The sequence below is a fragment of the Bos indicus x Bos taurus genome, chromosome 23 (assembly GCF_003369695.1).
Source record: "Bos indicus x Bos taurus breed Angus x Brahman F1 hybrid chromosome 23, Bos_hybrid_MaternalHap_v2.0, whole genome shotgun sequence".
NCBI classification, from domain to species: domain Eukaryota; kingdom Metazoa; phylum Chordata; class Mammalia; order Artiodactyla; family Bovidae; genus Bos; species Bos indicus x Bos taurus.
The window spans coordinates 36,675,385-36,697,844 of record NC_040098.1 but is presented as its reverse complement, the minus strand read 5'-3'; the positions used below and the strand labels follow the sequence as shown (position 1 = coordinate 36,697,844).

The window sequence follows — 22,460 nt, the reverse complement described above, 5'->3', positions numbered from 1 at the left end:
AAACGTAAAATTAAATATGAGGGTTTTTTACTTTTGCTATAATTTCAGCCAGACCTCGGTTGTCACTGAGAACAACCATTAAAGCTGAGAAAGTTTTCTTTAAAAGTGATCTGTTAAACTAGGAAATTGTTGTGGCAAACAAGACTTAAGGCAAACAATCTGATAATGGGAAACCATATAGGGAAGAAAGAATTCAACTTTAACTTCAGAACTTTTGTCAATTCTGGATATAGGGGAAAAGATTTAGTTAGGATCCAAAGTGTTGGACAGAGAACTCCTACTAAGAGGCAGAATAATAAGTAGAGATTTTGGCAATATTGCAGGAACAGAGACCAAAATTACAGCCTCACAGACCCTAATTAAGTTAAAAATCAGTAACAAAAACAACAAAAAGTACTCAACTTTTAGCAAACTAAGCTTTACATTTCTAAATAATATGTTGGTCAGATAAGATATCAAAGGGAAATTTAAAAGAAATATTTTTGTGTGATAATGAAAATTAGATATCAGATGATTAGGATGCAGCTAAAGCTGAGTTAAAAAGAAAATGTAGTCTTCTATTCATATATTAGAAAATTTGAAAGGCTGGAAATTGATGATCTTACTATTTTAAGAAATCAGAAAAAACAGTATATGAATATCAAAGAAATAAAAGGAAGAATATATAATAGCAGAAATGAATTTAATAAAAAAATCAACTGCCTCTTTCTTATTTGTAAGCTATGTTATTACAAGTATTCAGAAATCCAATGTTGTTTTTATTATCCATACAAAGTAGTGGTTATTACTGTTTTATGCAACTGATGTTTGTTTACATTTACCCAGACATTTAACATTTTCTTTCTTCACCATTTCTTCTGACATACTTTTTTCTTTTTACATGGGCCTTCAGAAGGAATATTTGTGAGGGATCGTTTTTGGCATAAAATCCTCCAAATGTCTTTACTTTGCCAAAACATTTGAAAGATAGTTTAACTGGGTGTATAACTCTAGATTGTGAGTTATCTCTCCTAGGACCTTAAAGATATTGTTTCATTGCCTTCTGACTTTTACTGCTGATATTTTAGTCGTTTATGCCTTATGGATTTTTTGTTTTGTCCCTTCTCACTGTGTTATTTCTGAGAAAGTTGTCCTTCAGAATTCAAAGTTTTGTGGAAAATTGGAGGGAAGGTTGTGGCAGAAAAATGAGGATAGGGCTTTCTCTGCTCAGATTTCTACTTTGATTGGGTACCATGTTTTGTTTTGTTTTGTTTTTTTCCTCTCCTAATTATGTTTCTGTCCCCAGTACAGTTCAGGACCTAGCAGCTCTCAATGGAAGCACTATTTCTAGAGTTTGCTTACCTCTCTTGCTTCACCTTTTCACATTTTTCCCCCCACCAATTTTGAAGATTTCCTTTGCTTTTCTGCCAGTTAAGCATGGCTTTTGAAGAAAAGTTAACACAAAATAGTTTTGGATCAATTGAAGCGTTTTTTGTTAGGATAAAGTTTCTGGAAATCTAGTCTCCCTTTTTACCAGAAAAGGCAGTGTGACAAGGATTTGTGTATTCTTTGCATGTGTTTGTTTACCCTCCTGGACTGCAAACTTCATCTCATGTGAAACTCTATTTGAGTTATTTTTGATCCCTTGACCCAGCATATCATCTGATATGAAAAATACATATCAAGGGATCTTGAGTTTTTAAGGTGTGTGGCCAAAGAAAAATACAGTTAGTGTGACTTTTTAAAAGGAATGAGGTGTTCAGAGCTGGAATGTACAACCCAGGGCCAGGAGAGGTCACTGGACACAGACATTAGAAGGTAAATTTGAAAGAACAGTTTGTAGGTGGTAGAGGGAAACAGAGTAGAGGGATGAGCAGAGGAGTCGGAATTAAATGGTGAAGTGGCTTCTCCAAGTACAGTGTGAAGATGATGGGAAAAAAAGGTGGAGAGCGGGAGATTGATGGGAAGGGAGGATTAAGAAAATAACATTTCTTTTGAGAAAATAACATTTTTACTATGAAAGATCTTTAATCAGAACTTAGAGTGGGAAGATCTGATAAAGATTGAAATATTAAAGAAAGGGAATTCTCTGACAGTCCACTGGTTAGGACTTTGAGCTTTCATCACTGAGAGTGCAGGCTCAGTGCCTGATTGGGGAACTAAGATCCTGCAAGCTGTGCAGCATGGCCAAAAATAAAAAAAGAAAGAGTGAATAATTGATGGAACAAGTTCACTGAGAAGCAGTAAAAGTATGTGATCAGGAGTAAGAATGGTGAACTTCAAAACAGAATAGAGAAAAAAGAATGGATGGTAATAAAATTCAGTTAAGGGACAAGAAAAGGAAGGGGAGTTTTTACCTGATAAAAATGGTTTTCTCATTTATTTATAATGTATTTCCCACCTTACATAAATAAGGATTAGAAGCATGTGGAATGCTGGTAAAAAGTCAAGAAAATGCATCCTGAATAATTTATTTTGGACAGCTGCAAGAGAATTTATAGATAGCTAACATTGAATTCCACATGAAAAGGTGACAGAGACAAAGGATTTGGGGAACAGGCCCATAAAAAAATATCTATACTCTCATTTATTTTCATTTAGCACTGTCATCTGAGAGGTGCTGGACATGAAACTTTAATTGTCTGATAGTTGTCACACTTACCAGACTGGCAGAGGTTTCTTTGACCTAAGATTTGAGATTCCAAGGGAAACATTGTGAGTCTTTCCTGAGACCAGAATGGAAACATCCCTATCCTTATAATTAGGTGAAGACAAGAGTTGGGCCCAAGTCTGGACTGATGTTCCTTTCATTTTCAGCTCAGCTTTGAAGACCAGGGGACTCAGTGTCGAGTTTCAGTCTATGTAGAAACTTCAAAACATGGTGCCATATTTGCTATCAAGACGCTGAATCATGTCATGCAAAATATCATGTGAATTTCTATATGAAGCAGACCTAGGGAACATTTTATAATTAGAATTTGCTACAGTCTTCATTAGCATTCCTGGTATAATTGTGTCAGAAATTTTTTTTTCCCAAGACTTAAAATATTGTAGAATATTCAAGTTAAATAATATCCAAGGCAGGTAGGCCTTCTTTGAATCATTGGCAAGAAAGTATATATTTTGGAAGTCCCTCTTCTCGCCTTATATTTTCACAACTGATTGCTTTAGGTAGAAAAATCCACAGTGCTGAATACCGACTTACTGACTCACTGAAAGGCAATGGCCCAATACAAATATCATAATAAAAGATGAAACTAAGAAGGAGCAAATAAGAGGCAAAGATCAAATGGAAAATGCTGTTTCCAAAATGAAACACTGAGTTCAGGAAACCCTCAAGTGTTAATCTTGAACCTGAGAAGAGCTTGGCTCTGAAATCTTGGCCTCTAGTATATGAGTATATCTGTTACTCTCTGTGTGGCTCCATGTGACATATACTCCTCAAGTGTGGAAAAAGAAAACAAATTCCAACCTGGAGTGGAAGGCTGTCTAAAGATAGCATCTCATTCATCAACCACCCCTGCCACCCCCTCACAGGGTGCTGTTATCTAATTTCCTCTTTCCAATTCCAGGACCAGTGATCATGCTGTTTTGCATGGGCCATGAAGGAGGCTCTCACTGCTTCACGCACACCTTGTTCCCCATTTGGTCAAAGTATCACCAACTATAATAGTAACTAGGACTCCTGTTAGTAAAGGCCAGTAGAACTAATTCATCTTATGTAACACATATGTTATTACAAGAGTCTTTTAAGGGAAAAGCTTTTATCCAGAAGAGTGGCTGTGATGGAGGTCATGTCAGGAGCTGGGAATAACAGTGGGAAAGCATGGGTTGAAATCCATCTTGTGTCTCTTCTCGCCTAAAACTTTCAAGGTGAAGAAGAAGAATTTCTAATGTTTAAGGATCTCAAGCAAATCCTTTGTGCCAAACACTGTGTCTATTGCTTTCACATCCAGTGCTTCTCTCACACCTTCCAATAACAAGTGAAGAAACACGCCATAGGGGTTCACAACTTTCCTGCAGAGGATTTAAACTCAGGTGTGTTTAAAACTTAAGTCATGATAATTCCCTGTTCATGGTACTCTGATGGTTTCTCACCACACTTAAACTCCCAAGTCCATCATGTTGTACGAGGTCTTAGCTCTCTGGCCTCTGTCTACACCTCTGCCTTTATCTCCTACAATTACCCACTCTGTATCAGGTTACCCCCTCCCTATCGGTAGTCACCTTCTTGCTTTCTTTCTAACACAGCTAGTTTGCTCACATGCAGGGTCTTTGCATATCCTGATCCCACTGCTGGGAAAGCTCTTCCCTCGGCTATCTGTATAGTCGCCTCTACTCAAACACTTCCTCTTCAGAGAAGCCTTGCCTGCTACCTTATAGAAAGGAACACTGACCATCCTAAATCATTCTGTATTCCTTTATCCTACTTCATTTTCCTTTGTGGCCTTTTTCACTCTATGTCATGTTGGCAATACTCCATTATTTCTTGTCATATCATATTTTTGTTGTGTTTCCCACTAAAATGTAAGTAAACTCTGTGGGTGGAGGTATTGTATAACATGAGTGTTTGGAACAATGTCAGGCACTTAGGAGGTGCTCAATAAATGTCAAATATCTGAATAAACTATACGATAGTTTTAGCTCTGCAGTCCTGCACACCATTTTGATGCAACAGTAATGCTGGCATTTTATAGTTGTTGCTGATGTTTACTGGGTGCTCACTGCATTTGAAGCATAAACTAAATGCCTTACAGAATTTATTACATTTAATTTTCACACACTCACATAAAGGCATATGAGTGAGATTTTTAATTATATTTTTACCACCATAATTTCTCCCTCACTTACATGATGACATGCTATGTTGCAAAAATTAAATAATAATCACAAAACTAAATCAGTGGAACAGCTGAGATTTGACTCTTGAGTCCATGTCACAAACACTATTGACAGACATGCTCATATTGTCTCATCAGTGATTTTGTTACATCCATCTCCTACTAGAATCAGTGATTTAGTCCTGCCCCTTTTTTTGTACAGATGAGAAAACTTGAGGCCAAGAGTAATTTTTAAAACATATTTATTTATTAAACTGAGCCAGGTCCCACAGTTTCAGCATGTGGGATCTAGCTCCTGGCCAGGGATCGAACCCAGGCCCCCTACATTGAAAGGGGACCACCGGGGAAGTGCCCCAAGAGTCATTTAGAGCAGCAACCTTTTTGGCACCAGTGACCGGTATCGTGGAAGACAATTTTTCCACAGACCAAAAATGGGGAATAGTTTCAGGATGATTCAAGCACATTAAATTTATTGTGCACTTTATTTCTATTATTAATACATCATCTCCACCTGGGATCATCAGGTATTAGACCCCACAGGTTGGGGACACCTGATTTAGAGAGTAGGAAAGATGGCAAGATCTAGAACCCATACTTCTTTACACTTTCCTGAATGTACCAAAGCAGCCTGGGACTAATAAAGAATTTGCTGAATACCAATCAAGAAGGAAAAATGTTTAGGTACTTCCTGACAACACTAATCAAAATAATACATTCAGTGGCAAATTCAGAAGAGAAGTATGTGAAATTGACATTTGGAAGTGTGAACAATATTTGGAAGAAATAAGAATTCTTTGGATATAAACTTGAAGTTAACCCACAGTATGTAAGAGATTTTAGCACATCCGTGTGTGACAAAGGCAGCCTTTCAATTCCAAATAGACTTCTGATCCAGTTTGTAACCATATTGAAGATATTTAAATGAGTATAATCTGGATGACCAAGAAACTCACTCCAGCACTTATTTCTTCACATTTGAAGACAATTGTTCTCGGATGCTGGAGCAGATTTCATTGTATTTTACTCACAGAGATTGAAAATTGCATTAACACTCTATTACATGGGAGGGAAAAATCATCAAAAAACACGATGACTGAACTGTTTAAAAAGATAGAATATGGACGAATGGATGGATACCTAGACAGAGATTAGTACAAGTGTTTATCACTAGAGAAATTAATAAGTGAAACACTGTGGAAATAGTGCTGCATATTAACATGTATCTGTTGGAATCACAACCTATACGTGTGTGTGTGTGTGTGTGTGCGTGTTTAGTAGTTCAGTTGTGTCTGACTCTTTGAGACCCTTTGGACTGCAGCCCTCCAGGCTCCTCTGTTCATGGGATTTTTCAGGCAAGAAATACTGGAGTGGGTTGCTATTTCCTACTCCACGGTATCTTCTAGACCCAGGGATCAAACCCGCATCCCTTCCATCTCCTGCATTGGCAGGCGGATTCTTGACCCCCTCTGTTTCTTGACCTTCAGCTTTTACACCAGCTCTCTAGAGAAAGGTTTATTGGGTGGACTGGGGTGAGTTCAGTCAGAACTCTGTCTCTTTGTGAATGCTTGTGATCATAAACAGCCACATTCAGAATGAGAGCACTCAGTCAATGACCATTCAAGAAACAATTGTTTTTCATGCATTTTAAAGAATTTTTGTTTTGGACTTACAAAGACCCTGAAATTTATATAATTATGGGATCCCTCTTGTTGTTTAGGATGATCAAATCACTGCATAGAAGTTATCTCTATGAAACATATATTCAATAACATATTGAGAATTGTAACAAAGGTTAAGAAATATAGTATGTGTATACAGGTATATATTGTAGAAGGAAATGGCAACCCACTCCAATATTATTGCTTGGAAAATTCCATGGACAGACGAGCCTGGTGGGCTATAGTCTATGAAGTCGCAAAGAGTTGGATGCAACTGAGCATGCAAGTATGCGTATGGGTATATATATTTACATTTATATTTGTACATACATGTTTTATATATATATTTCATGGACTTGACCCAGAGAACATTTGCTTTTATAAACAGTTTTATTGCTTAATTGGTAATTAGGCCCTGGCTTGCTTGTGTGTGGTATTAACATAAATTGATAGAGAGCCTCACCAGGTGCATTCAATTTAAAAAGTTTTAAAGTAAGGTATCATGTTTTACCACTTGGTTGCATTTTGAAAATATATTTAATAGGTTTATTCCAATGTCAGGGTTGCAATAAATGGAAGTCAAGCTGACTTAAAACAGACCAGTCTGTGGGTTAATCTTCCTGTCTCCTGATTTCCATCACCTACTTTGAACCTATTTAGTCATCCATTTGCAGACCTTGCCATAGCCCGTGGCTGAAGCCTGCAGTTGCTCATTTCCATGCACTAGAAGAGCTACATATTTTTCTTTGCCTGGAATGTTATTTGTCTGAGTCAGACTAACCATCAGAACTAACAAGGCACAGGGCCAAATATATCCATTATTTCTGTAAAATGGCTGGGTGAACTTCGGTGCAGCATGAATAAGAGAGACTTAAACACAGGCATTAAGTAAACTGTGAGCCTATTTGTGAAAAGTCCTGCCTTTAGTTACTGTTCATTTACTGGCTTTTGGCTTGTATGCTGAATCCCTAGTATGGGCCCTGATGAGCAGGCATCAGAGGTATATTAGGGAATTATGTAATGCAATTATTTTTAGGCTTTTCTGAGGATATGAACAGTTTATGAAGTAGCTTAAAGCTGAAAATTCAGGCAGAAGGAGTAAGAGACACTCAGCATTAGGTACTGGATTTCTCTGGGAAATGAATCAATACTGATCCAATTAGTTGTTGCTAATACTTTCCTGGAAGAATATTCCTTTAAATGCAATAACATAGTAGTTATAGTCTTAGCATTTCTTAGAGGACGTAGATGTGTGCACACATTTCCACCTCTTGCATCAGTTTCCGCAAAACTGAGTGACTACTGGGACAGGTTTTATGTGAAACTATTTTAGGGCCCCCTTAAAATTATCTAATATTCCCACTTGAATGTGTACCCAGAGGTTTACAATTTAACACACTGTCTTTCTAATGGAAGTTCCTGAAAAGCCACTAATGGAAGTTACATATATTGCATCTTCTGGGCACATAATAAAGTGCATCTGTAAAGAATTAAAATTCATATATTTCCTACAAATCTTACTCATTCTGTAAGAAAAATCTCAACTCCTTCTGCTATGTTTAAAAAGCCTTCCCTGATTATTTTGATATAAATGGGTACAAGTTTTTATTTTCATTAGAGTCTCTTTTGTATTCTCTAAATGTTTCTTGCTAGAATGTTTCATGTGAGAATCTTTTCTCCTCAATTAATTTGCAGACTGCTAAGGGGAAGGGTATGCATGACATTTTATAACTTCCTGATACCCAATTAAGATGTTATAAATTCACGCTTTGAGACCTTCCCTTTTTGATCCAACATATGGCAGAAAGCAGATAAAATATAAAAGATACAATTAAATATCTTTGACATACTGAAAGACCAGAAATGGGAGGAAATGAAAAATACTGAGAGAAACTAACACTGCAGGTCTGTTAGGATCTGAGACTAGAAGCAAGGAAAGGCAGATTCCATTGAGCAGAAGGAAATGTGGTTCCTTGGGTGCAATGGGGCACTAGAGCTGGTCTCACTGTGGAGCTTCTTGACACAGAAAAGGAGCTGAAAAAAATCCCTGATTGACTACTTTGGGGGGACACAGTGCCTATAGCACTGCTTCTTATACAGGCACAAAGAAGCAGACAGCCTTGCAGCCAGGCAACCTTGAGCCAAGCCACCACTTGGCAGCAGGAAATGAACTCATGACAGATTAAATGAAAATAAGAGAAAAACATCAATACTGGTTTTAAAATAAGTATGTTTAGAATCTCTAAAGGGAATGAGAAATGAGTAACTCAAGAATGAGAAATTATGAAACCAAAACAGATATAAATGTAATAATGAAGGATAAATATAAAAAAATTAAGAGATTCTTAAAATGAAAATTATTGTTTTTGAAATGGTCGTAATTAGAGTAACCTTTAAATGAGACATGAAGGATAAATAAATGGAAATACAGTTTTGGGGAAGTTTTACAGAATGTAGCACAGTAGATAGAGACATAAAAATGTATAAGAAGTATGGGCTATGGATTGGGATAATTTAATGTAATTGTATCAGTGTTCCAGCAGAGAAAATGTCTGAGGCTATATTTAAAAATGTAAGAATTTTCTGAATTAAGGACGTGTGCTAAGTCGCAGTCATGTCCGACTCTTTGCCACCCCATTGACTGTAGCCTGCCAGGCTCCTCTGTCCATGGGATTCTCCAAGCAAGGATACTGGAGTGGATTGCCCTCCTCCAGGGGATCTTCCAGACCCGGGGATCAAACCTCCATTTCCTGTGGCTCCTACATTGCAGGTGGATTCTTTATGGCTGAGCCACCTTTGAAGTCAGACATGAATTCAAAGTCTCCACCAACTATAATGGATGAAGATAAGTTGATAATGATACCTGTCTTAAAGAAACTGAAGTATATCAAGGATAAAGAAAAAGGACACTTGTCAAGGAATAATGATCACACAATGGGAGACTTCTCAGAAGCAGTAATAAATGCTAGAACACATAATGCCCTCATAATATTAAAGGAATAAAATTTTAAATATGAATTACATACCCAGCTAATATACTTTTTATAATGAGGTTGTAATAAATATATCTTCAACTATATAAAGCTAAGAGAGTATATCTACTACTCCACACCATCATTAAAACAATTACTATGTGACACATTGCCTTTATTGAAGTAAAAGTGTGTAAGAACTTAATGATAAATATGTGAATAAATATAACAAATAATTGTAAAAATACCTATTATGAACTTTTTAAAATGTAAAATTTTAGACAATTGCAAAGTTGAATGTTAGGGCTACTTAAAATATGCTCAAGTCTTTAAATTTGGGTTTAAAAATTTATTCTTCTGCATTTTAAATAATAATTACTGAAAATAATGAAGGAAGAGTTACCAACCAGCAAAGAGGAACCAGCAAAAAAGGAAAACAATAATAATAATGATGATAATGATTTTGGCTACCCACTCTAGTATTCTTGCCTGGAGAAACCCAAGGACAGAGGAGCTTGGTTGGCTACAGCCCATAGGGTCTCAAACAGTAGGACATAACTGAAGGGACTTAGCACACAGCACACAATGATTATATTACGAACTTGACTGACCTACGGGAAGGCAGAAAAGCAGAAAGGGAAAAAGAAAATCCTACAAAGGTGTAAGTCAAAAACACAAAATGAGGTGGTAGACACAGAATTCATCACGACATGTTAAGAAAGTTAAATTCTCTTGATAAAATATTAGATTGAAGACAATTTACTTACACAGTTGGCCCTCTGTATCCAAGGGTTTAGCATCTATGGATTTGATCCATAGTTGGCAAAGACTCTACCCGCAACGCAGGAGACCCTGGTTTGATTCCTGGGTTGGGAAGATCCACTGGAGAAGGGATAGGCTACCCACTTAGGTATTCTTGGGCTTCCATAATGCCTCAGCTGGTAAAGAATCTGCCTAAAATGCAGGAGACCTGGGTTGGATCCCTGGGTTGGGAAGATCCCCTGGAGAAGGGAGAGGCTACCCACTCCAGTATTCTGGCCTGGAGAATTCCATGGACTGTATGGTCCATGGGGTTGCAAAGAGTCGGACATGACTGACTTTCACTTCACTGGTTGAATCCACAGAGGTAGAACCAGGGATGCTGGGGTGAGGGGGCGAGATGGGGGAGGGGCTACTGTACTCTGCCATTTTATATAATGGACTTGAGCATTGGGGAATTTTTGGTATCAGGGGAGATGGGTGGACACTATCTGGAACCAATTCCCTGCCTATACAGAGGGATGACCATATCCTGGTTTCAGGGTATAACTAAACAAAATGACAAAGGAAACTTAAAGAACTGTTAACACTGAAACGCTAATCAAAAAAAGTAAAAGCAGCATGCTAATACAAAAGCAGAAATTAAAGCAACAACCTTCAATAAGGCAATCATTTCATTCTAATAAAATGAAGATTCTAACGAAAGTAAACAATATCAAAATAAAGAATATGCAGGTACTTAAAGCAAAATGGCTGCCTGGGGAGGCCTTACAAATAGCTGTGAAAAGAAGAGAAGCGAAAAGCAAAGGAGAAAAGGAAAGATATAAGCATCTGAATGCAGAGTTCCAAAGAATAGCAAGGAGAGACAGCCCTCAATGCAAAGAAATAGAGGAAAACAACAGAATGGGAAAGACGAGAGATCTCTTCAAGAAAATTAGAGATACCAAGAGAACATTTCATGCAAAGATGGGCTCGATAAAGGACAGAAATGGTATGGACCTAACAGAGGCAGAAGATATTAAGAAGAGGTGGCAAGAACACACAGAAGAACTGTACAAAAAAGATCTTCACAACCAAGATAATCACAATGGTATGATCACTCACCTAGAGCCAGACATCCCGGAATGTGAAGTCGAGTGCGCCTTAGAAAACATCACTACGAACAAAGATAGCAGAGGTGATGGAATTCCAGTTGAGCTATTTCAAATCCTGAAAGATGATGCTGTGAAAGTGCTGCACTCAATATGCCAGCAAATTTGGAAAACTCAGCAGTGGATACAGGACTGGAAAACTCAGTTTTCATTCCGATCCCAAAGAAAGGTAATGCCAAAGAATGCTCAAACTACCACACAATTGCACTCATCTCACACGCTAGTAAAGTAATGCTCAAAATTCTCCAAGCCAGGCTTCAGCAATACGTGAACCATGAACTTCCAGTTGTTCACACTGGTTTTAGAAAAGGCAGAGGAACCAGAGATCAAATTGCCAACATCCACTGGATCAGTGAAAAAGCAAGAGAGTTCCAGAAAAACATCTATTTCTGCTTTATTGACTATGCCAAAGCCTTTTGACTGTGTGGATCACAATAAACTGTGGAAAATTCTGAAAGAGATGGGAATACCAGACCACCTGACCTGCCTGTTTCGAAACCTATATGCAGCTCAGGAAGCAACAGTTAGAACTGGACATGGAACAACAGACTGGTTCCAAATAGGAAAAGGAGGATGTCAAGGCTGTATATTGTCACCCTGCTTATTTAATTATATGCAGAGTACATCATGAGAAACGCTGGATTGGATGAAGCACAAGCTGGAATCAAGATTGCTGGGAGAAATATCAATGATCTCAGATATGCAGATGACACCACCCTTATGGCAGAAAGTGAAGAGGAACTAAAAAGCCTCTTGATGAAAGTGAAAGAGCAGAGTAAAAAAGTTGGCTTAAAGCTCAACATTCAGAAAACGAAGATCATGGCATCTGGTCCCATCACTTCATGGGAAATAGATGGGGAAACAGTGGAAACAGTGACAGACTTTATTTTTTTGGGCTCCAAAAATCACTGCAGATGGTGACTGCAGGCATGAAATTAAAAGATGCTTACTCCTTGGAAGGAAAGTTATGACCAACTTAGATAGCATATTAAAAAGCAGAGATATTACTTTGCCAACAAAGGTCCATCTAGTCAAGGCTATGGTTTTTCCAGTAGTCATGTATAGATGTGAGAGTTGGAATGTGAAGAAAGCTGAGCGTCAAAGAATTGATGCTTTTGAACTGTGGTGTTGGAGAAGACTGTTGACAGTCCCTTGGACTGCAAGGAGATCCAACCAGTCCATTCTGAAGGAGATCAGCCCTGGGATTTCTTTGGAAGGAATGATGTTAAAGCTGAAACTCTAGTACTTTGGCCACCTCATGCAAAGAGTTGACTCATAGGAAAAGACTCTGATGCTGGGAGGGATTGGGGGCAGGAGGAGAAGGGGATGACAGAGGATGAGATGGCTGGATGGCATCACCAACTCGATGGATGTGAGTTTGAGTGAACTCCAGGAGTTGGTGATGGACAGGGAGGCCTGGCATGCTGCAATTCATGGGGTCGCAAAGAGTTGGATACGAGTGAGCGACTGAATTGAACTCAACAGTAATAGAGCCTTGAAATGCACAAAGCAGAAATAAACCTAACTGGAAGGACAAACGACAAATCTAGAAATAAACCATGGAAAATTTTTTTAATATGTTTTTAATTAAATAAAATAGATGAAATATTATCAAGTACATAGAACTATTAACACTGAGATTGCTCTTGTATATTGAAAATGTATATGTGTAAATTATAAAACATCACAAATAATGTTTGAAAATATATCAAAAGACTGATATAACACAGACCACCTAGTGTGGTTAAAATATTCTACACTTATGATATATTTCTCATAGCACTAGCTTTCTGGTGGCCACATAGTAAGTACTCATAAACTGGATTGCCTGAACTAATGTCCTAAAAGATACATTACAGTCTAGATTTCAGTTTCCACTGTTTTCTACATATGCAGCCTACAAACTGTCTGTCAACTTACAGGAGTCCTATAAAGTGAACAAAAGAAAAACTGAACAAAACCAGATTAGTCTTTTCCAATATGAAAAAGCTATATGTTTTCATTCTTTTATTTCTTCCAGTTATATTTAAAAGTGTGAAACAGCTAAAATTAGTGAAGACAAAATAACTCAACTACTTCAAAATTATAATCAACTGAAGCGTCATTGTGGTGATTTAGTCATTAAGTTGTGTCCCACTCTTGCGACCCCATGGACTGCAGCCTGCCAGGCTTCTCTGTCCAAAGGATTCTCCTATGTATCATTAATTAATTATTATTAATTAGCATAACATTGTTCAATTTAATAGTTATGCATTTTAAAATTTATCTGTTTTATGAAAACTGTTGATTTGGCTTTTTCTCAAAGAGCAAAAGGCTTGGTTCAGCCATCATGAAACAAGTTGGTAGCTGATAAAAAGCTCGGAATATATGCTTTTTGAAAACTTCAAAAAATTTCTCCTACATGGTTAGAGTTTAAAGTTATAAATATCTGAAGAGAAAAAGAAGGGTGGGACATTTTTTCAAAAAGAAGTACATTTTATCTATAATATTTATATTGTAATATTTATTCCAATAAATAATATACATGTTCCCTAATACAGAAAATCATAATCTCTTCAGGAGGCCAAATATTTCTCTCATAATGTTTAAAAGGAGAAAGTCACCCACCTCCAATAACCCTCTGGTTAAAAGATAACTATCAACTCAATACAGATATCACTAAATGAAAATTAAGTGAAAAGTTAAAGTCATTTTGTAATAATAAAATAGCAAAACCTTGATAAGTCAAAATGATTGTCCAGCTCCACATACCATTATCACATTAATTCAAAATTAGACATCTTAGTTTAAAATTTTCTTCCTTTTCATTATTATTCACCTTGTTGATGACTTCCTTAACTTTTATAATTATTTATTCCCAAAGACTCATATTTTGGTAATATTATTTCATATAAAATTTCAATATATGAAAGCTAGGAAACCACTGAGAAACAATTGAGATAAAGACAGAAGTTACATCATCAAAAACTTTAGCCTGACTTTCTGAAAACTTTGGTTGTTTTAACCAAATTTGTGTGATATTTTAATGTAATGGCAAGAAGTAAAAAATTGAAATTGCAAAACCAAGTTCCATATTTAGTTATAGATACGACATTGTTGATCTTAAATCTTTGAAAATGTATTTTTATTTTATGAAGAATGCACCCTTTCCAAAAAATAAGAAAAAAAAATATGATGATAATAAAATTAAAGAAACAACTTGAACAGGGGAAAATAATAGTTACAAGAAAAAATATGTGTCATATACTGCAAAAAAATTACACTTTAACAAAACAAAATAGAGCATGTTGTTGTTGTTGTTGAATTGCTAAGTCATATCTGACTCTCTTTGCAACCCCGTGTACCCGCCAGGCTCCTCTGTCCATGGGATCTCCCAGGCAAGAATACCAGAGTGGTTGCCATTTCCTTCTCCAAGGGATGTTCTAACCCAGGAATTGAACCTGTGTCTCCTGCTTGGCAGGCCAGTTCTTTACTACTGAGCCATCTGGGATGCCCAAGATAAAGCTAGAACTGGCTATTTTAATATCGATGGCTAATAGTAACTGAATACTTAATAGGTGTCAGGCAACATACTTGACACACTGTTCTGCTTATTTTAAGCAGTGTTTCTCTCAAGATTATCCACATTTTAGATTTAAGGAACTGGGTTTCACGTAGGCTAATAAATTACTTATGTTATATATTTTGTCCTGTCTTTTCACTCAGCTTCATATTGTAAGAATTTCCAAGTAACTAAATTATACTTTAAAAACTCTAAACACAGAAGACCATCTAATTATATAATTATTGTGTAAACAGATGATGTTATATACCTCCAATACCTAATTATTGAATATTCACCAGCATTGATAACTTGTTTAAACTTTGCTAATTATATAAATAAAAGGAAAAAAACCCTCATATATTTTCACATAGCAGAGCTCAAATAAATATTATCATGCAAGATTCAAATTAGAAAAATTTGAATTCATATTATTTGATACTTTTCATTTAAAACATTTTCCAGAGAGTAATTTTTAAAATCTTTAAGTGATCCCAAAATCAGTATGTTGTTGTGCTGGTGTGTAGTTGCTAAGTCATATCCGGCTCTTTGGGACCCCATTTACTGTGGCCTGCCAGACTCCTCTGTCCAGGGGATTCTCCCAGCAAGAATACTGCAGTGGGTTGCCATTCCTTCTCCAGGGCATCTTCCCGACCCAGGGACTGAACCCATGTCTCTTACATTGGCAGGTGGATTCTTGACCATTGATCCCCCAGGGAAGCCCTAAAATCATTATAATGAAACATTCCAAACCAGCCACACTTATTCGTTTTGCAGTGGTCATTTTCTTTCCAAGGTCCCTAAATTCTGATCTCTCTATATGGCCCTTCTGACACTCCACCCTGTGATATTTATGACTAGCCTGAATCACCAGTACACATAAACACATACATCACTTGGAAAATCGGCACTCCCATCTCTCCCCACGACCCCAAACTCATCATCAAATTAGACACAGACTTGACACACCATTCAAATTGATAATGATACAGCTCCTTAGGAACATTCCTTAAATTATCAGTTAGTTGCAGGACATCCCCCAGGTACAGAATTTATCCACCCCCAGCAGATCCTGTGGATTTCAGAAATCCCTGAGGCTTTAAAGATTAGGCTAAGTGTGCTTCCCTTGTGGCTCAGCTGGTAAAAAATCCACCTGCAATGCAGGAGACCTGGGTTCAATTCCTGGGTTAGGAAGATCTCCTGGAGAAGGGAAAGGCTACCCACTCTAGTATCTGGCCTGGAGAATTCCGTGGACTGTATAGTCCATGGGGTTGCAATGAGTTGGATGTGACTGAGCGACTTTCACTTCACCCTGATAAAAAGAAGTGAATAAATACAGAGGTAGCTCACCTCCTATGACTTTTAAAGAAAGGAGGGTGGGGGATTTTCTATCCATGGTGGAGTAAGGGGCTTATTTTCTGTGTGACTACGTCTGCTAGAACATTTCAAAAAGAAAACCCTTGATCCCAAATACCAATTGTGTATAAATACTTCCGTTGTATAAACCCAGAGGCAGCTAATATTTTTTAATGAAGACAAAAGCACATAGAAGACAATTACATTTATTTTAAATCATAGTTTACACCAAAGTAATTGAATTTAAAACTAATTAAACAAGAAAACATCAATTAGCTATCTATTCTCTCTCTTGTACAATTACATTGTTTTATTGCCCATGTTTCATAATTGTTAACACGCAGCTTTTAAATCCTATCACTAGTTTTCCAGAAAAGGAAACTGTGATGTGTTATCTGTTCTGGAATCTAAGGTGTTTTGATAGGTTTGCTGGTGCTGCTGCTGCTGCTGCAATTAAGTCCTTTCTACAAATAGATGTTCTTGGTACATTTGATTTTATTAGAAATATGTGAGCTCATGGAGATCTAGTTTCTGAAAGTTAATAATGAGAGTTGCTCATGAGTACTTTGTTTATGTAATAGCCAAATATAGACCTAACCAAATTATCATGACCACTACTTATGTAGTCTCCTCACTTTGAGCAAAAGATAGACAATAACTTTAAGAACAAGTTGGTTTCAAGGGTAAAAGAAGCCAAGATCCTGTTATTTAATTCCATCAGGGAGCATGCAGGCACAAAAGGAATGGGGTATCTGTCAAAATGATATCCAACTGTGTAAATGCATTCAACTTTGCTCAACCTTCCTCTTATCCTCCCCTTTTAGGAATTAGTTACCATTATGGCACCCCACTCCAGTACTCTTGCCTGGAAAATCCCATGGATGGAGGAGCCTGGTAGGCTGCAGTCCATGGGGTCACCAAGAGTCGGACACGACTGAGCGACTTCACTTTCACGTTTCACTTTCATGCATTGGAGAAGGAAATGGCAACCAACTCCAGTGTTCTTGCCTGGAGAATCCCAGGGACAGGGGAGCCTGGTGGGCTGATGTCTATGGGGTCACACAGAGTCAGACATGACTGAAGTGACTTAGTAGCAGCAGTAAATAAATTTGGGCTTCCCAGGTGGCATTAGTGGTAAATAACCTTCCTGCCAGTGCAAGGGTTTTAAGAGATGCAGGTTCAATCCCTGGGTCAGGAAGAGCCCCTGGAGGAGGGCATGGCAACCCACTCCAGTATTCTTGCCTAGAGATCTCATAGACAGAGGAACCTGGCAGGCTAACAGACCATAGGGTCACAAAGAGTCAGACACAAATGAAGTGAGTTAGCACATATGTAGGTGATAAATTTAAAGAACACTGCTTTAAAAAAATAATATTTCCATGTAGGAAAAACTTTTATGTTGTTTCATATAGACATTGTGCTGCTATATAATGCCATATGGAATTCCAAGCTTAATAGAGAATTTGGTTGGTAGGTAACCTTTCTTCATTCTTCAGTATCCTTAGTCATGACTCTATATTCTTTTTGACATACCTTTTCCTTCATTTAGCCTAATAATAATAGCCCGATTTATCCATAGTGAAATTCTATGACATACTCTTTAGTACATTCTAGAACTTTATACCCATTGTCTGTACTTTCATACCCATAATCTCATTAATAAATATTAAAAAATCCTGAGGGAAATTCTAAATATTACTTTAAACACCTTAAGATCTTATAACAGAAGCTCAGAAAGATTATATCTATTCCAAGCTTTACAAGGCTGGTAAACAAGTGAAGGATACCACACTCCCACTGGTTTCTCCTGGAATGCCTTCAATATTTATGTAAGAACACATGATTTAACACTTGAAGGCTAGCTTGCATTTCTCCTAATGAAGTCCCTAATGCTTTTGCTCTTAAGTTATAAAGTCCTCAAAATCAGCATCTTTTGTGCCAACCCTTAGCACTACACAGTGTGTTAGTGGGCAACGGGTAGCAGTACAAAAATTACACCCTTTTGCCTAACAGAATATCTATTACACTTTGGGATCCTTCTTTACTAGATCTTTTCACTTCTCTTTCCGTAGTTTGTGTTTTTGTCTCAAATGCCTACCTGTTCACCTGCAGTGATCCAGCTCTCCAATAGTCTTTGATGTTTGGCTTATACCCCTGTGATCCTCTTGCTGAAAGTCATGCTCAACTAGGGCGGGCAGTGGTTCTAATTCTCCACTAATCACTGTCCGTTACCTTTAAAAAAAAAAACAACAAAAAAACCTTTGTAGTTAAATTGTGTAACTGACACTGAAAGATCTTTGTCATAACAGCCCTTATGACAAATTTGGCTAGGTTTCAGAGTGCAAACTCATAGCTAGCTGCTGCTGCTGCTGCTAAGTCGCTTTAGTCGTGTCCGACTCTGTGCGACCCCCTAGAGGGCAGCCCACCAGGCTCCCCTGTCCCTGGGATTCTCCAGGCAAGAACACTGGAGTGGGTTGCCATTTCCTTCTCCAGTGCAAGCAAGTGAAAAGTGAAAGTGAAGTCGCTCAGTCGTGTCCGACTCTCAATGACCCCATGGATTGCAGCCTACCAGGCTCCTCCATCCATGGGATTTTCCAGGCAAGAGTGCTGGAGTGGGGTGCCATTGCCCTAGCAGGGCTTAAAAAAAAAAAAAAAGTGTAGACAAACGTGTAACAAGGGCAGTTACACGGAAACTCCCATAAATATCAGTTAAGGAGAAAAGTCTATCCTTTAGATGATGCTTTTTCTTTAGTCTGTGCCACCCACCCCACCCCCAGCCCCCCAACCAAGAAGTTCCAGATACCAACAAGATATCTGATATGAACAGACCTCTATCTAATTCTTCAGCTCAATTTTCTCCTAGAAAAATACTGAGAGCATTTGACATCCTTTCCATGTTATAAACACATAGATTTATCTCTTAAAATATGCAAGGATAGTTGAAAGGGTAAAAAGTCATGCCCAGCATCCCATCTAAAGTACATGGCCAGTTTGGACATGGTCATGATGCCTCTCTACATTCCTGACCCCACCCGTACGCCCCCTCCCCGCCACCGCCTCCTCCCTCAAAGTACTATTTAGGACACTGGTTTCCAAAAGAGTCGCCCTCTAGCCGTCCTATCAAGGTGGCTGACTCCACTGTTTTTGAATCCCCTTGCAGGCACCAGCATTAGCTCTCAAGGAAATCAGAAATGGGGTGAAACCACTGACTTAGGGAATCTCCCGAGGCGAGAATGGAGTTTTCTGTCATGAGCAGAATCCCCACCGATCCTGCAAATGTGCCCTAACCTGTGACTAGTCTCACAGAAATGGGTGCTCGTCCTGTCACTGCGTTGTCTCGCCACATTGCCTCATGTCTCCCCTTCTAGGCCCCTCTGGCTATCACAATAAACGAGGCCTAGTGATGGATCGGCACAGCAGAGCCGCCACCCGGGACACCCAAGCTCCTCAAGCTTTCATTCTAGAAAAACTCCAGCGTCGATGCTGGGCCCAAACAGGCTTAGGCTCTCCGAGATACTGCACTCTTCGCACTAGAACCTTCTCAGGGCGCCGGAGCGTTGAGCCCACAGGGGCGCGTGGTTGGGGGGGTGGCCCCCTGGAGGCGAGGCGCGCGCAGTCTCAGCCCAGCGGCCGCCGCCGTGCTAGCCACGGTGGGTCGCCTTTCTCGGCCGCTGAGGCCCTGTCCGCAGTCATGTCGCGATTCTACCGTCGCAAGTACAAGTGCGGGGACCTGGTGTTTGCCAAATTAAAGGGCTACGCCCACTGGCCCGCCAGGATCGAGCAGACGGCCGAGGCCAACCGCTACCAGGTGTTTTTCTTCGGGACCCACGAGACGGCCTTCCTGGGCCCCAGGCACCTCTTCCCGTACGAGGAGTCCAAGGAGAAGTTTGGCAAACCGAATAAGAGGCGGGGCTTCAGCGAGGGCCTGTGGGAGATAGAGAACAACCCCACCGTCCAGGCTTCCGATTACCAGTGCGCCCTGGAGAAGAGCTGCCCTGAGGAGCCCGAGCCCGAGGCCGCCGAGGGCGGCGAGGACCCGAAGAGCCACACCAACGGCGGCGACGACGATGATCAAGGGAAGCTGGGCGTCGACCTGCCAGCTGAGGAAGAGAACGAGAAGGAGACCCTGAAGAGGACCGCCGAGGACCCGCCAGAGGACATCCCCAAGCGTCCCAAGGAGGCTGATCCTGAAGAAGGAGAGGAGAGGAAGGAGGCGGCCGCTGTCGCCGAGGAGGCCGAGGATGCGAGGCCGCTCCTTGTGGAGGTGGAGAACGACCCCGCCGCCTCCGTGCTGGGCCTGGCCTGGGGGCTGCCCGTGATGGAGCAGGAGCCAGAGGAAGAGTCCGCTGAGAGAGAGGCCCAGGCCCCAGGCGTCGGAGGTGGCCACGAGAGCCAGTAGTCACCAAAGTTTCCAGAAGAGCCCCCCACCCCATTCCTGCTGAGGCCTGGCTGTCACAGGGGGAACTGGCCATGGCCTGCAAACTGGGACCGCCTCCCCCACCCCACTTGCTCTCCACCGCCCTCTCTGCCTCTCCCGCCCGGCCCTCGGGGATTGACCCGGAGAGGGCAGCCCACCAGGCCCTCACCTCTGCGCCCCCACACCCTGGGATCTGAGTCAGCGCCTCTGCTCCCTGGGGCGAGTTGAAACCACCGTGGCCCCTCCCTGCCTGGAACTGTTTGCCAAGGCTTCTGTTGGAGCCCAGACCGGCCGTTTTCCACCTCCTGATGCCCCCTGTCCCTCCCCCACCCCCGCCCCGGCCTTCTGGAGTCCACGTTGGAATCATAGCCGGGAGTTTCGGAAGGGGTGAAGGATAAGGAGCCGGGGGGCACTTCCAGGGACCTGGCAGAGGCAACCCTCAAGCTGTGGTGGTGGGAATGGCAGGAGGGTGGTGTATTGCTGAGCTCGCGTCCCCTCCTCCCAGGCCTACGGTATTTGAGGCCTAGATTCTGAGAAAGTGAACGGCTTTGGCGGAGGGCCTCCCTTTTGCTGACCCAGGGAGTTATGGGAGTTGTAGTTTTTCATCAGATAAGGTGGGCTCTTCCAGGTTGTCAGCGCGAGCGGAAGCTTAGCTTCGCCCAGCTTCTTGGGTTGTAAGGCTGAGGAACATCTGTCCCCATTTAGATCTTTAGGGGCTCACGGGATGTTCTGGGAAGACCCCTGGCCACCCCTTTCCCTCCTCCCCCAGCCTCAAGGCCACCGCAAGTCATAAACATCACTCAGGTATAAAAGAACTGGGTACCTCCACTCTCCTAGTTTTACCGTTGCAGTTAACCGTTTCTGAGATGAACTAGGTGGTTCCCTTTCTACTTGGAGTTTCATGGCTCGTTTATGTAGTTAAGTTTCGCTGTTCCTTTTTTCCCACCCACATCCCTGGACCTGGTCCCCTCAGTGTTGTCACCAGATCTGATGTGTAACCGACCAAGTCAGGAAAACAAGGGGCCCCTCCCCCACCTCTTCCTGGTGGTCTCTCTGCCTTCCTCCATCTTTTGTCTCACCCATGCCCTTCTCCCTTGGGCTCTGAGGAAATATTGTTGACAGTAGCTTTCGAAGTTTAGATCTGAATATTTTCAGTTCTAAGGAAATAAAACCCGTTGATTACTTTAACAAATCTCAAGTCTGTTCTTTTGGTTTCTGAAGAATTTGCCCTTAAATTTAATGTTCCTCTTTGTTTTCTGTACATCCTGTGTTAAAAGCAATTATTTGTAGTGTACAGGGCTCCTTTAGAATCACCCTTGATAAACTTCTGTTAGGGTATTTACACTTCACTCTGTCTATAATAATTACTGCCACTGATTAGAATGAGTAGAAAGAAGTGAACTTAAAATGCTGGAATGGTGACACCTGGGACAGCGACTGAGTTTCTAATATTCTACAGGCTTTGCCAAAAAACAGATTCAGTCTTTATTTTGTTGCTGCTCTCCCAGATCTCACGACTCCCAACACTTTCTATGGCGGGGGGTGGGGGTCGGGGGTGGGGGTGGGGGAAGCAGTTACTTTTTATTTCCAGTTCTTAATGTAGTATCTGCAGAATACTTTGTGTCTTTTCAATGATTTGTGCAAGTATCTGGGGTTATGTGGATCTACTTAATGGTGCTCATGCTGGGTTCCAGTTTCAGTATTCCTCAACACTGCATGCATACATTTCAGTTCAGTTTAGTTGCTCAGTCGTGTCCGACTCTGCGACCCCATGAAACACAGCATG

The 22,460-nt window shown here is 40.2% G+C and overlaps 1 protein-coding gene across 1 annotated transcript; it reads left to right on the top strand.

Annotated features, from left to right (window-relative positions):
* The first annotated feature begins 19,877 nt into the window (after positions 1 to 19,877).
* On the top strand, positions 19,878 to 21,862 carry HDGFL1 (HDGF like 1). Its single transcript, XM_027524908.1, has one exon. The coding sequence runs from the start codon at positions 19,949 to 19,951 to the stop codon at positions 20,654 to 20,656; it is 708 nt and encodes a 235-aa protein (XP_027380709.1). The 5' UTR covers positions 19,878 to 19,948; the 3' UTR covers positions 20,657 to 21,862.
* The last annotated feature ends 598 nt before the right edge of the window (positions 21,863 to 22,460 follow it).